At 39.2% G+C, this 16,443-nt stretch overlaps 1 protein-coding gene across 1 annotated transcript in view; it reads left to right on the top strand.

Annotated features, from left to right (window-relative positions):
• Nucleotides 1-455: 455 nt before the first annotated feature.
• The window catches only part of LOC129094705 (cAMP-specific 3',5'-cyclic phosphodiesterase 4D-like), a 71,952-nt gene continuing 55,964 nt past the window's right edge, over nt 456-16,443 (top strand). The window contains exons 1-2 of the mRNA XM_054602965.1: nt 456-476; nt 5,199-5,401. Of these exons, the coding sequence (XP_054458940.1) occupies nt 456-476; nt 5,199-5,401 (224 nt within the window). The remainder of the gene's footprint in view (nt 477-5,198; nt 5,402-16,443) is intronic.

A 16,443-nucleotide genomic window follows, 5' to 3' on the forward strand; every position in this document is an offset into this window, starting at 1 on the left:
TTTTACAAAATAATGTCAATGAATTAAAAATATATAAGGTAAAGTAAATGATTGCATAAATATTCACCCCCTTCAGGTCAGTATTTAGTAGATGCACCTTTGGCTGCAATCACAGCACTGAGTCTGTGTGGATATGTCTCAATCAGGCTGGCACATCTGGACACTGAAATCTTTCTCCATTCTTCCTTGCAAAACAGCTCAAGCTCTGTCAGGTTGCTCGGGGATCGGGCATGAACAGCTCTTTTCAAGTCCAGCCACAAATTCTCGATTGGATTGAGATCTGGGCTTTGACTTGGCCACTCCAGAACATTCACCTTGTTGTCTTTGAACCATTTCTGTGTAGCTTTTGCTGTATGCTTGGGGTCGTTGTCTTGCTGGAAAATAAATCGTCTCCCAAGTCTTAGTTCTCTTGCAGACTGAGTCAGATTATCCTCCAGGATTTGGCGATATGCCACATGCCTTTGGGCGAACTCCAGGCAAGATTTCATATGAGCTTTTTTCAACAGTGGCTTTCTCTTTGCCACTCTCCCATACAGCTTCGACTGGTGAAGAACCCGGGCAACAGTTCTTGTATGTACAGTCTCTCCCATCTGAGCCACTGAAGCTTTTAACTCCTTCAGAGTGGTCGTAGGTGTCTTGGTGGCCTCCCTCACCAGTCTTCTTCTTGCCCGGTCACTCAGTTTTTGAGGACAGCCAGCTCTAGGCAGATTTGAACAAGTGCCATACTCCTTCCATTTCTTAATGATGGATTTAACTGAACTCTATGGGATGTCCAGTGAGTTGGAAATCTTTTTGTAGCCATCTCCTGACTTTTCAATGATCTTTTCTCTGAGTTGCTTGGAGTGTTCTTTTGTCTTCATGTTGCAATTGTAGCAGGAATACTGATGAACCAGAGACTGGACCTCCCAGACACAGGTGTTTTTATACTACAATCACTTGACACACATCAACTGCACTCAGGTGATCTCCATTTCACTAATTGTGACACTGCTGGCATCAACTAGCTGGACCTCTGTTGAATTAGGTCAGTCACTTTAAAGGGGGTGAATATTTATGCAAACACTTATTTTACACTATATATTTTTTATTATTTGACATTAGTTTGTAAAAATCTGTTTTCACTTTGACATGAAAGAAGCTTTTTTTGCAAATTCTTGTCAAAAAAGCCAAATTATATTGACCATGATTTCATGTATAAAAGCAACAAAAGGGGAAAACATCCAAGGGGGGTGAATACTTTTTATAGGCATTGTAAATAAACTTCCACTGCTCAACTAGCTCAGCCACAGTGTTCAGCTCTCGACACCAGCACACAGAACAGGAAGCAGTAATCCCAAAATAAGGTTGTGGTATAGAGAAGTGTTATTACTGACTGGTTGCATGTTGACGATGGTTTGTATAACCTGATTTCACTTGGTCACCTGGTTTCTTGAGTGCATGTGAGCGTACTGCAGTGTAGGAACTGAATTCTCTGAGTGCGAGTTGATTCTTTGGACACCAACACTATTTATTTGCTAAGATTTCTCAAATAAAGTTTATAATAAATCAAATAAAAAGCCTTTGTAGTTCTTATTCAATTCAATTCAGTTTATTTTGTATAGCCCAGAATCACAAATTACAAATTTGCCTCAGAGGGCTTTACAATCTGTGCACATGTGACATCCTCTGTCACATCGGCACAGGAAAAACTCCCCTAAAAACCCATTTAACAGGGAGAAAAAAGGAAGAAACCTATGGGAGAACGACAGAGGAGGGATCCTTCTCCCAGGATGGACAGAATGCAATAGATGTCATGTGTACAGAATGAACAGCATAACAGTTCTTAGATACAACACATTCAATGTATATGACATAAATGATTCATATAATAAGACTACTTATAATAACAACAGCAATTATTACAGTAGAATTATAGCCATGAAAATAGGGATAGTAATGTGACTAATAATAATAATCGAAGTAGCAGTGGGTGTCAGTCGGCTCACAGCAGGAGGCACGACTACGGTCCAGGTACCACAACGATTCATGGAAACCTGCAGAGCGAGAAAGCAAAAGGGCTTCAGGGTGGAAGTAAAGCTAAAATGCTTAATGGTACAGGTAATAGTAATAGTAATAGTAATGTGACTAGTAATAATAATAATGGCAGCAGAAAGCAACAAACGTAAGCAACAAACAAAGACACCTGGTGTTACTGACAAGGACTCTTGAGCCTCTGTTCAACTTGCTTGATGATGAGCTTTACAGTTCATTCTTGGCCACAAATCAAAGGTTATTTCATTTATATCCCCTGTCAACTACCAGCTTTTCAACCCGCCTTTGAGTGTGGCTGTTCGGATTGGATGTAAACCTTTTTGATTGCCAACAGTATCAGACATCAGGTAGAACGAACTACTTATTTTCAAGCATAACACAACCTTTAGATGCAGTTTCTGGAGCCTTATATCCATTACACAGGTTAAAATCCTTTATTTGTTCTAACTAGGAGAAAATGACCAAAGAGAAAACCAGATCTTTCAAAATCTTCATATCCACAGGACCAAGTTGTATCGATATCCAATAGCAACAGAGACAAAGACTGTCTGAGATGACAGGCGTGTATTGTAGTTTGATGTGAAGGGCAGGACTGTCATGACATGTTTGGTTTTTGATGCTTGACGGCACCAATCAGGGAAATGAGGCTAGCTGCTGCAGCTCCTGGGATGGCTCAATAGATAGATAGATCAATATCCATCACCTCCCTCTGAACAGCTCTCACCAGGAAACGACCCTGCTAACTCTGCTGTAGCACAAATTACATAGAAACAATGGCTTTGAGCTGCCGGGCCCAAAATGAACATCGATTTTTGGGGCCACCTCATTCTCATTTGACTCTTTTTGATGATGAGAAGAAGTCATCTTGTTGATGATGTACTTGTTACACACACACACACACACACACACACACACACACACACACACACACACACACACACACACACACACACACACACACACACACACACACACACACACACACACACACACACACACACACACACACACACACACACACAGAATCTCACACTGGATTTGCCATAGTGATGTATGTCAACTAGACAAAGTTGCTGTCTCTCCAGTTGTCTTTCACGACTGCAATCTGCTGTTAGGGTGCATCGGAGGATATTAAATGGATTTGCAGGGGAACATACAAAAACAGCCAATTTAATGACCAGGGAAGGAGACAAACAAACTACTTGCTTAATGTCAGAAGTGAAAAGTGTTTGTGCTATGCCTGCAATACCCACAGGGCCGATTGAGCCGATGCCACACGTCTCTGAAATGATACATGTTAGTTCATTATCGAGTTATTTGTTAAACTGTTTAAAATTGAGACAGCTAAATTATTCCAGCATTTAGTTTGTTATGGCAGGACCCTTCTAATTCTCATTTGAGCTATATGTCATACATAATATATTTGTTCATCAACAGCAACGCTTTGCAAACATATGGTAATTGTAACTAATTAGATAATATTTCAGAATAACTGTGGGACATTTAAGTCTCAACTCTAATGTTTTATTAATGACTTCTGAGTCATTTGTTTACTTGAATTGCACAGCATACTTAGTGCGTACATTTTGCGACCATATTTTATGAAATGCATCTATAATTGTATACTGCACAGTATGTTGTTTAATATATAGAGGTTGGGGGGGGGGGTGCATGGTGCCAGGGCGGTGTGGTATGATGTTGTGATATTATTATTAAATTGGAAAGGCAATAAATGTGTATATTCCAAAGCTTATAACTTCAATACTATTAAGTGTAATTATGTAAGCTTATCTGAATAAACCTCAAAATATATGATCAAAGAAATCCCAATTTGGACCTTTACAGCAAAACAACTAAAACAACAAACAACACTTGCAAAAGAAGAATAGGGGGGCATCGTGACTCGACCCCTATTATTCCATGGATATATTTTTTTTGTCTGCTCTTGACTGATTCAAGCAGTCGTTTCTTTACATGACATGATGTAGATCTTTACAACAAGTGACTCAATCCCCACTGACAGCTGGTCTCAGGCTTGCTTGCAGTTATAATATCTTATAATATCTCCTGAAAATGTGTCTGATATCCAGTTCATCAGAGCTTGATGTATGCCATTTGCAGTTTCATAACTGTCTTCATAAAGGTCAAGTAACATGCACTGCAAAGCACAACATTTTTCTCTTTCCCTTGTTTGAGGCATTGGTGGCAACTGAGAGATACACGGCCTCAACTTTGGTCTGTGACGGGTCATCTAAAATATTCTACTTAGTCCCTAAAACATTCACTGTAATCATCTCAGCTTTTGTTCTTCCCAAGTGCATCTTCTTTGAGTGGTGAAACAGAGCATCGTTGAGCTTAACACAACAGTCTGTGCTGTTTAAGCTGTTTAAGAATCCAGTGTAGAGTACAGAAGGCTTTAGAGCGGGTTCCCATATCGGACAAAGAAATATTAACAGTTTGCAACCATTGTGACAGCAATCCAAGCAGGTGAAGCATCAGTGTCTCTTGTTGTCAAGCTAACATTCATCTCTGGTTGCTCTTTAGAGACGATTGCGTTAGATTTAAAAAAAATAAAATAATTGGAGCATAAGCTTCCTCGTTTTCTTTTTGAAACATCTGTTTGCTGCTGACTACAAAACATAGAAATGAATAATGGCCATTTGGTGCGCAGTGTGTTATTTTCTGATCTTTGAAATGTTTTCCCCCCACACTTTGATGGTGAAAGCAATAATACCATGCATCCTGGTAATTTTATCAAAGTGATGTAGTGATAAATCCCACTCAACAATGAGTCATAAATCAATAATAGCCTAATTCTGTGCATGGTCCATAATGATGATGAAACAGAAAAATAGAAATTCACAAAAACAGAGCTACAAACTAATGATAACAAAATGATCATTCTGTTGAATCAACACCTCTGTAAAAACATTCCCCCAAAAAACATTATAACCAGGCATGATTTATTGCATTATTTGTGGTATTATAATTGTTTTAGTCAGGTATATTTAAGAAACTGTCAAATTAGTTTATATTCTTATTTTATTGAAGCTCTAATTATACTCATACGCATTTCATGAGATAAAAATGTCTCGCTGTCTTTTACATTGATGTCACATTGATGTTTTTTACACCCATGTTTTTTCTCCCGTCCTCTTGGGGTGCAGGGTCGTCAGGAGCCCCTGCCTGCGGTCAACCAGGCGGTGCGGCGGCGTTTTTCTGGACCGCTGCTACTGCCTCCTCTGTGGAGGAGACACTCCTGCCAGGAGCACCCATGTGACAACCGGCGGCCGTCTGCAACCCTCGGCCTGCCTCTGGACCGACTGGAAGTGTTGTACAGACGCGCACTGGCCAGTCATGATGAACGCAGGTCAGTGACACACACGTCTACGCATCTTTCTTTCTATTAAACGTAATGAAAGCTGCTCTGGCGGCTTTGCATTGCTGTGTTGGGTTTTCTTTCATAGTGCAGGTTGTAAGGCAGTACATACCGCACAAATGGAAGCGCTCTTGCTGTTGGTTATTGTGTTTTTGTAATAGTGGTGACTGTTGCCAATCCTACACTTTTGAAGTTCATGCAGTGTATTTCATGAAAAGGGTTATTCATCTTAGGAATTGTTGTTATGGTGTGTTTGATTTTGATTTGGAACATCTGTTGTTCTGCGTCACCATTGAAAATTATGTGCATCCAGCTCAAAGCTGTTGCTAGGATATTTGGTTGATTGAAAGTAAGCAAAAAATGGGTCAAAAGCCATGAAAATCCAGTAATTACACTTTTTTTCTGACTATAGAGGCCCCTCTTTCTTCTTACTTTCCTTCTTTGACACCGTGGAAACAGCAGGGTTTCTGTCTGGACAACTGGTGCTTTCTGAGTGACACTGAAGTTAACAACTATCTGTTTGCACACACGCACACACACACACACACACACACACACACACACACACACACACACACACACACACACACACACACACACACACAGACACATAGAAGGGTGAGATGTGTTTTCAGGTGACGATGAAAGTGCCCTTCCCGTTTCAAAATACTACGTGGTAACTGCAGCAACAGGAAGAGGTCCGTCAGTAAAAGGTGTGTGTGTGTGTGTGTGTGTGTGTGTGTGTGTGTGTGTGTGTGTGTGTGTGTGTGTGTGTGTGTGTGTGTGTGTGTGTGTGTGTGTGTGTGTGTGTGTGTGTGTGTGTGTGTGTGTGTGTATATATATTTATATATATATATGTGTGTGTGTGTGTGTGTGTATATTTCCCTGTCTCTGCATTAATGTAGTCTTTTTTTCTTCTATTTAAAAATGTACTGACCAAATGTCAACAAAATCTTAAATCAAAAATGGCCTAAATGAATAAATACTACAATAACTACAATTTGCATCTTATAGTTCGTTACCAATAAAAAAAATATATCATAGCTGTCTTGGTCTACAGAATTTCATTGGCTTGCATGATTGAAATGTTAAAATGACGTGGTTATATTCAAACTCGTCATTGAAATAATGCTTTGTTTGAATTGCTATGTTTTGTAATTGACGGAAATTCTTTAGCACATTTAGATATAAAAAATAATTTGCTTTTTAGATTACCAAAATTGTGTTTTAAATTGAGTCTAACCATTTTTGTGGTTCAGTGGCTGACTAGTTTGCGCTCTGGCGCCCATCAGTTGGCCTTGTGGTTGACAACATCTGTCATATGGTATATCTGAAATCTATTTTAATCAGGTTTAGAAGCAACAAACACTTAAATATCAAACAGTTTGTTTTCAGTTGATTTATTCTGGACTCCCTGGAAAGCAGTATTGATACTAAGTGGATTATTTGGTGAATGAGGTAGACTTGTCCCGTAACTTCAAGGTTGGTGGTTCAAACTACCGGCAAACGAGGTGTCCTTGAGCAAGACACCTTATTACTGACTTAAAAGCCCATTCCTCCGGGATGGGTTAAATGCAGAGAAATAATTTCCCCATTGTGGGACTAATAAAGGATTGATTATTATTATTATTATTATTATTTGGTGAAGAAATGTAGCCCTATAGGTGACTTCCTTTCTTCAGGTACTGCAAACACTGTGTTATTTGCCCTTATTACTGACTTAAAAGATTAGTCGATTACAAAAAATGTTGTCCTTTAATTTGATATCATTTGACTGATTATCAATGTTTCACCACAATGTTGCTCTAGCAGAAGGCATACAATGCAAACCGGTTACAGATGCATAATACGTTAAAATTGATTGAAAGAGCAGGATAAAAAAAAAAAAAAAATGACTAAGAGAAGAAGTCTGAAAGATAAAGATGGCGAGCAATAGATCAGTCTAGAGAGAGAGAGAGAGAGAGAGAGAGACTAGAGAAAAAGAGAGAGAGAGAGAGAGCAATAGATCAGTCTAGAAAAGAAGACTGAGAGAGAGAGAGATAAAAGAGAGAGAGAGAGAGAGAGGACTGAGAGAGAGAGAGAGAGAGGAGAGAGAGAGAGAGAGAGGAGAGAGAGAGAGAGAGAGAGAGGAGAGAGAGAGAGAGAGAGAGAGAGAGAGAGAGAGAGAGGAGAGAGAGAGAGAGAGAGAGAGAGAGAGAGAGAGAGAGAGAGAGAGAGAGAGGACTGAGAGAGAGAGAGAGAGAGTCGTTTCAGCACTCCTGCTCGTGGACAGCAGCATGCAGCTCTCTCTCCTCTTAACGGTGTGACGCGCGGGGTTTCCTCCTTTTTTTTTTAAAGTCTCTCGTTTCTCGACGTCTTTCTCCAAACTCCATTACAAAATTGGTTCTTAAACAAAAACAAGTAAACAAACTAAAGTGGTGAAAAGATGGAGTGCACCGTCGCCACGCTGAGCAGAGAGGGAGCGGGGCTCGCCAAGCCGCCCAAACATCTGTGGCGGCAGCCCAGGACTCACATACGGATCAAACAGCGCTTCAACTCGGACACCGAGCGGTACCTGTGTCGCAACCGGACCCTGGAGAAGCTGCGACCCGGGCTGAAGAAGCCCCGCATGTCCTGGCCCTCCCCACTGAGACGGTAACCGCGCTGAAGAGTCTTAGCTCACTACATTTTTTAAATCGGCTTGATTGTTCACTTTAAATGATCTTTTATAAAGACACATTTATAACTTTAAACCTAACGTGGCTATATGGAGAAAAAGTCTGAAACTCCGTTAAGGGATCAACTAGAGACCTGATGACTGACATTTGTAACTCTGTAATTGTTTGCTAAATTTAACTTGTGATTGCTTCTCTTTTTTTTTTCTCTATCATGACACATATTGAATATGCGGAAAGGGCGCATTAATTTGATTATCTAGAAGGATTTAAACATAACGTTAAGCCAAGGCCTCATGAGAATGACAGAGATATACAGCTCTTTCATAAGTCTGCTAATCACCCACATAAGCAAATAAGCAGTTTTGTTTTTTATGATTTTGAAAGTTATTCGGGATTTGTACTTAATTTGAACCAATATTCACACTGTATAAATTACCACCAAACATTTCCAATCTACATGACCTCCATACACCCTGTTGGGATGACACATCTTATAGTGCCTTTATTAATGTATAGATGTTATTGATATTCATGGTTACAAGATGTAGCCTGGGTCATCTGCTGGCTGTTGTAATGCAGAACGCCTCTGCCTCTGTGTTGCTTTCCACCAGAGCCTCTTAACCCCGCTGACACAAACCCGTGATGAATGTCAGCGGGTTGGTGAGGTGAAACACTGACTGTTAAAATGTATGCTAATTATTAGCTATGCTGTAACAACGCGCTTCACAAAAGTAATTTCTTTAAGATATTAAATCAATAAATCAATTTTCCGAGTTTACGCTTTGGAAATACAACAAATAAGGTCATTAGAGTTCCTCCCTTTTCAGTATATAGAATACTATAAATTGAAATGAATCTATGATGGTCAGGAATCTGTTTTATTTCTCAACCTTATCATGTCAACCTTCATGTTATGTTAATATTCTCCTTAAATGTTGCTTAAAGTAGCGAACCTGTTGACATCATCATATAAAGGCTATATTCTGTATCCGTCTGCGATTCTGCATATCACATGTTATGTGGAATGTCTTAATGAAATCAGTGATAATATTATTTTATAGCTGAACTAATGCATCCACCAGTAATTTGTAGATGCATTTTCTTAAAATCTTTTTATTCATCTTCCATGCATTACCCAATTAATACATTTTAGGATGTTTACAAAAAATTGTAACATAGGTCAATTTATTTGCAAAATGCACGTCTGCACAACAGAGTTTCCATTGACGGACTTGTAAAAGTGTCTCTGATATTGAAATAACACTGATTTACAGTCACCTTTTGGAGCCTGTCCACTCTTGTAGAGGGCATTGCAAAGCCCTGGGATGTTGCTGGCTGCTGAGAAAATTGTTGAGGAATAAATTGCCCCCAATAACATGTGTCCTTGGGGACGATATTATGAAAGCACCTGTTATTGCAAAGTTCAGAAAGCATGCAATAAAATAATAATTTGTTCTCTTGATTAATTATATTAATCAAATTTTCAACATGTAAAAAAATAAAGAAGGCTGAACCAAGGTTGTTAAATCATGGCTCTTGCAGGTGCTTTGGATTAAAAGCCCATGAAATAACACACTGTGATTTAGTGGGATTTTATTTTTCTAATGAAATACGGTTTAATCACCAATTGTCAATTTTTCTATTATTTTTCAAATGAATTGGTATCTTTTAGGCCAGCTAAATTTAGGTTCTCAATAAACTTCAGTGGATACCTTGATGCAACAAGCCATAAACTATTAAGTGAGAACTGGTTTTGAAGGATAAAAACAGTGATGATTGGCCCCTGTGTTTCCAGTGTAATGTGTGAAACCAATGATTACCAATTACACAATTAGGCTTTATTGTTACCATTATTTACTAGTTTTTTAGACTACAATTTGTTCATTATTCTGATGCTTTCATTAGTATAATAATGTGCCAAGATGTATTGCAGATAAGCTTCTACAAAAGGTTTAGGAAGCTCAGTTTTTGAGCAGCATTTAATTATTTTAAAATGTTAAGAAATAATTGTATTGTCACTGCAGGGTAAACAACCTGTCTTTGTATACCTCAGCAGATTTTCATAAACGCTGACAGGCTCATTGATGTCACAGAATGAGCTGGCAAAAACAACAGGGCAGAAGCACACTACAAAGTAAATTGCCTCTCAGACATTGGTATAGGATGAGGCTTCTCTCTTGGCTGATCGAGACAGAAAAACTGAATGTTATCTAACCAATTTTATAGTAGACACAAAAGCATGTCGTATTAGCAGTTCGAGGTGGGCGGATTAGTAAAAGGTAAGCTGGTCTTGTTCAATGCATTTAGCTGCATGAGTTGCCCTGTAGATGTCACACGCTGTGTGGATGTTGCTTTTATCGAGTTGCAATACTTAATAGAAACCATTTAACGCCATTGGGGGCACTGTGATGTGATTGTCCAGTGAAATTAAAGGCTGCTGATGGATACTGCCAATTTAGTTCCAATGTGTGTAAGACTCAGGAAATTGCCACTGTGTTGTGGGTCAGTCTGCTTTTATTTTTTGTGTGGATCGAAAGTGGTTTAATAAAAAAGAAAGTATATCATTGGAATATTTTTGTTTTTTTAAAATGATTGTGGTCAAGTGGTTAAGATTTTTTTTCCCCCACTTGAATCACAATTTAAAGTTTGGGTAAAGCAAAAAATATATATGTAATCTGAGTTTAACCACCCGGCCAAATTTGAATAATTTAAAGATAAGTGAAAAAATAAGCAGTAATATGCTGCTCTGAAACGCTGGGGCTCCACTAAAGGCTCTGTATTATAAAAGTAATTCTCATGTCACAATAAACACTGAGAATGAATCTTGTGATTGGATTTATTTACTATATAAGAATGCAATGTATTTAATTCACTCATAAACGAATGTATTGAAGTACATATTATAATATTTCCCTCTGAGTCAGTGTCTGGTGGCCTGAACATTGATTTGTTATCATCATGTTTATTTTTTGGAAAGTTGACAGAGGAAACGCATAGCAGCCTGAACACGTCCCCCACGCTGTCAGCCTGAGACAGTCAGAGTGGTCTACGGAGACACTGTTCAGTCTCCGAGGTTGATTTTTATCTCGGCTGTTAGCCAGTAACAATTAGTCGGAAATCTGGAGAGCCGCTTTCAAACAAATGACAGGTTGAAGACAAGCTGAAAAAACTGTTAACCATGACTTCTTTTTTGGAAAGGGCTGAATTTGTAGTCACAAGTAGCTTTTATAAAATTCGTTCAAAGTCAGAATATAAGACTTTAAAGAAAATAAAAAAACTGCGAAAATATATATATATGTAAAGCTTCCTTTCTGATTAACAAATTATTAATCTAAATAATCAACAGAATAATTGATTATCTAAATAATCGTTAGTTGGTGTCCAACTGAAATGTAATAGGCCATTTTGTTCCTTTAAACAGACTCATAATACGTAATGAATGCAATTCATCCTCTGGAGAACAGAGCTCGGCTGAGACTTTGTTTCCCTGCCCCACTGGGTTTTTGGTTTGCTGACATCTAAAATAATGATGAGAAAGATACAGATGAGATGAAATCCTTCAATAGTTTCTGTCCTCTCAGCTTTCTACTGCAGGTCATTTCTTATATAGTGACGTCTTTTTAGGCATAGACATCCAAGAAACATGTATTCAGTTTGTCTCTGCTCAGCTGGTTTTGACCGAGGTGGCGACCTAACTATTATCCAAGGCAAACTTCATCAAGAAAACTGGTATCAATCTTCTCATTTAACTATTGAAAAAATCAACGTGTCATACTTAAACGTTGAACTATTCCTTTAAAAATGCTTCATTAGTTTTCTTAATTCACATTTCAATGAGAACCCTGGATCATTGCTTTCAGTTGTTGAAGCCATTGGTCAAGTAGTGAAGTAAACGCCAGCGTTACAGTTTGATGATCAGACATTTAAACCCTCTCAACATGAGTTTATAGTTCATGTATTGTGACAGAGGTTGAATGTGCAGCCATTTTCTTCACAATCATTTATTACAAATACTGCAAATTCTTTCACTGATTTATTTATTCAGAATAACTTTCAGCCTGACATACATAACAAAAGAGTTTAAAACCAGACACATAGCTGTGATGTAAAGGCACATTAATTTAACAAATGCCTGTTGCCTTCCTGCTCTCTGTGCATTTGCCTCAAGCTGGTAGTAAGGCTTGTGCAGAACTGACAGTGTTTATTAATTTCCAAGGCAGACCAGATGCCCGTGGCAGAAACAGGTCAGGCGTTTCTCGGAAACTGGGGTTGTTGCCTGCTTGATAAACCTGTTTGTTGATTTAACTCAGGATGTGATGTTTAATGGTCTCTGATGCCGTTACACTTTAATGTAATACATTTGTCACTGACTCTCTCAGACCTCAACATGGGTATAGCTTTGATATAAACCATCAAAAAACACCACATTGAAAATTAAATTACCTCAAAGCTATACATTGTAAATATCAGTAAAAACATCCATCCATCATCTATAACCCCTTTACCCTACTCAGGGATGCCGGGGGGCTGGAGCCGGTCCAAGCTGACATTGGGCTTAGGCAGGGTACGCCTGGACAGGTGGCCAGGGTATCACAGGGTTAACACATAGAGACAGACAACCATTCATGCTTACCTTCACACCTACAGGCAATTTAGAGTCATCAACTAACCTAATCTGCATGTCTTTGGTCTGTTGGATGAAGCCACCCTGAGTAGAAACGTGACTTCTACATTATTCAACCACAAATGCTGTGTGCAGACTTTCACTCTTAAGTTCCCTTTCAATGATTACTTTTGAAGTAAACAAAAGCAACTGTATTTCATTTGGTTTGGGATATGTGAAAGAAATGCATACTAAGGGCCCGGTCAGACAGGGCGCTCGTACGGTTTGCAAAGAGTGAGTCACCTGTACTCAGCCTGTATGTTTTTGTAAACTATGAAGTAAACTCACAGACAAGTTCATTTGTTTTTGTTTTTTAGTACTTTTACTGCAAAAAAAACGCCCATTTGTGGGAGCAGATCGGCCCGGCACACACTGAATGTTGCTGGTGAGTGTTGTGCTTTTATTACCGTACGCCACGTCTCTCCTTGCTCTAAGGGTGTCAGATTGAGCGCTGACAAGCTCATGTATACGATGTACGAAGCAGACATCATGACAAAAAGCCGACCCAGGCTGCTAAAGAGAGCTCTGTCTGATCGGGGACTAAAGGGATTACTTCTGGATGTTTCACACTGTATGCCGATCGATAACATAACAACTTGATCCCTTAAAGCGTTATTTTTTCTGATTGCCTACCTTGTGACTTAAGCATGGAGACTTATTCTTGATCTTGAAAAAATCTCGACTCTAAGGTCCACTTAATGTCCTTCTTTTTTGTCACTTAAAGCACCACCTAAAATTGGTCCCATCTCAAAGTGACTTTGATGGGACAGTTTGCGTTATACAGGGATCAGACTACACAATATCAGTCCGACAATGTCTGGTCCTGACTGACATGGGCTCTTCGGAATGAAAACGAGTGTCAGGCAACGTGACACTTGCTAATTTTATTCCTTGTAGTGATTCATATCGGAAGACAATATACAGAAATAGGATATTGGTACTTACAGGCCCACAGCGGAAGTCTTCCCAGTCAGCCTGTGACAACTAATTATGATTGCCTTGAATGTCAAATAAACAGGAAATGAAAAAAATTATAATAAAATGAAATGAGATAATATCTGTTATTTTAAGAATGTCTTTATTATCTCTCCAGTGGCATCCCACTAACAAGAGAGAAAGTGAATTGTTTCCAAATGGCAAAAGCAGGCGGTTCAATCTTAGTCACTGTGGATGACAGCATGCTCTCCCTGTCCATTTCATACTAAAAGACACATATGTTGGGTTTTAGAAATGTTCCTGTTATTTCCGGTGCTGTGCTGTGGCATTCGCTGCATCGAAATTAAAAGGATGGGTCTCAGAATTACATTACATTACATTACAGTCATTTAGCAGACGCTTTTATCCAAAGCGACTTACAGTCAGTAGTATATTACATATCATTCACCCATTCACACACTGATGACAGGCTACCATGCAAGGTGCCACCATCAGACTCTAACTAACATTCATGCAACATCCAGTCCACACCGATGGCAAGCCTTCAGGAGCAACTTGGGGTTAAGTGTCTTCGACTGCCGAAGCCGGGTATCGAACCACCGACCCTCTGATTGGAGAACTACCTTGCTCTCCACTACGCCACAGCCGCTTGGCGGGGGAAGTATAATTTGACTAATTAAACCTAGCCTGTAGTTTGGAAATTAGTGAGTTTGTAGAAATGGAAATTACTTTCTGTTTGTGTAATAGACACAGGATGATTCCGGGAAGGGGAAGCCTCTAATCTCAACTGAGCTCTTTGTTATTATTTTGAAAAGGCCAAAGGCTTTTTTTCCCCCCTTTATCTGCAGTATTGTGGGTTGTGTGGTGACGTGCCGTGTATTTCTGAGTAGCAAACAATCACAACAGCAAATAGGGTTTCTGATCCATCTGGCAGCAACACAGCAATAGCTCGGTGATGGAGCACTACAAGAGATGAGTAAAGCACTTCTTGTCGATGGATATTCAATGCCCACTGATTCAGTCAAGGTACAGCAGATCACAGAGCTGAACTCCACTGCTCTCGATAAACCTTGATGAATAACCAAACAATGCTCGGTGAATAAAATACGTTGGTATCCCTGTCCTTGCCTCAACCTCACTCTTGTCAGAAGCTGAAGTACGAGTCCTGTTTCATTAGTTTTCCTGCTCCTTTTGAGTGGTAGGGTAGAAGGGACTTACACTTTCCCCTTGTTAATGTTTTTATCTTGTCGAACTATAGGGAGCGCTCAGATAGCACACACCTGCCAAAACCCAGCAGTTCCAAAAGTCAAAGCCACCAAAATTAACGAATGAAAAATATTTTTATTATGATGAATCAATCGCCTCAGCATTATTATCCAAAACGCCAGAGGGCGTAAAAAACAAAATATACTGTGAGTAACCAAGAAGACAACAACAGTAACTGTCAAAACGGCATAAACCGTCTTCCACAACGCACAGGAAGAATTTGTAATAACTGTAAACCCATATCTCATAATCATGGCCAATAAATTTCCTTTATACAAGCCCAGTAAAGAAAGTCAAATATTGAATTCATTATAAAGAATCAAAGGTTTAATGTCCTGTAAACAATTTGATTTGGCTGCGTGTACTCAAATGTAGATTTTGTAGACCTCCTGTTTCTAAAGAATCTAAAAACAAATGATCCCTTTTGTGTTATCGCTAGTCATGTGACGGTCACGGCTAAATACCAGGCAACCTCGCTCAATATGAGCAGCGATACCTTTCGTTTTTTTCCCACACCTCATATTTCTCTTTCTCACTTCAAAAAGCTTGGATACTCATACAGAGAGCTGCAACGACAGAATGTGATTTAACCCGACTCGATAGACAACTAGGATTTGGATCCTGCCCAACCTCCTCAGTTACAAGGAACATAAAGTTTAATGTTTACCCAAACAACCTAACATTTTCATGAAATACTGAGGCACCAAAATACCTATTTAAGCTGATATGAGAATTATATTTTACTCCGTATATCTTGGGGGTGCATTTACATAATACATATACAGTCTACAGTGCACAGTGTATACAGAAAGAAGACCATACAAATGATCACAAAAAGAAAAAAAAGACTAACAACATTGTGTACGCTGACAGCAACATCTGGTACTGTGAGCCACATCAGCGATTTTATTCAAATGCAGCCATTTTTAAGATACTTAACACTTCACCTGCTGATTGCTTGTTGGCTACAAATTAGTCATCTTCACCTTTCCCACTTGCTCTCCGCCTCACACAGAAACAATAAATCTGTAATATCTGTAATTGCTTTAGTTGGACTGCTAATATGAGAAGTCAGGACAACAGATCCATTCCAAGAGCAAACAGGAGGCGGAAGGCATAACGGCTGTGATTCATCACATCGATGCGGATCTGTTGGTGTGTGGAGTGGAGGGGTATCTCTGTGCAGATTACTCTGACACAAGCAGAGAACGGGATTCATTTTCCTGTTTAAGCAGGAAGGCTTGGCCATCTTGCAGGGGTCTCCTTCAGTTTCATTTAATTTTCAGACACAAAAGAGGTTGTGTTGGAGACACAATATAGCCTCCATTTAGTGGTGGTAAGTATAATATGGAAAGAAAGGACACTCGTATGAATTGGCCCTACAGTATGAATTTTGACTATAAGGTGCTGACCGGTAAAGCCCTTTTTTTTCAAACTTTACTAACACAGTACACATCACACAAGTACACACAATACACAATTACATATAAGATCTGTCGTCATCAGCCTGT

The sequence above is a fragment of the Anoplopoma fimbria genome, chromosome 8 (genome assembly GCF_027596085.1).
Source record: "Anoplopoma fimbria isolate UVic2021 breed Golden Eagle Sablefish chromosome 8, Afim_UVic_2022, whole genome shotgun sequence".
In the NCBI taxonomy this organism is placed as follows: domain Eukaryota; kingdom Metazoa; phylum Chordata; class Actinopteri; order Perciformes; family Anoplopomatidae; genus Anoplopoma; species Anoplopoma fimbria.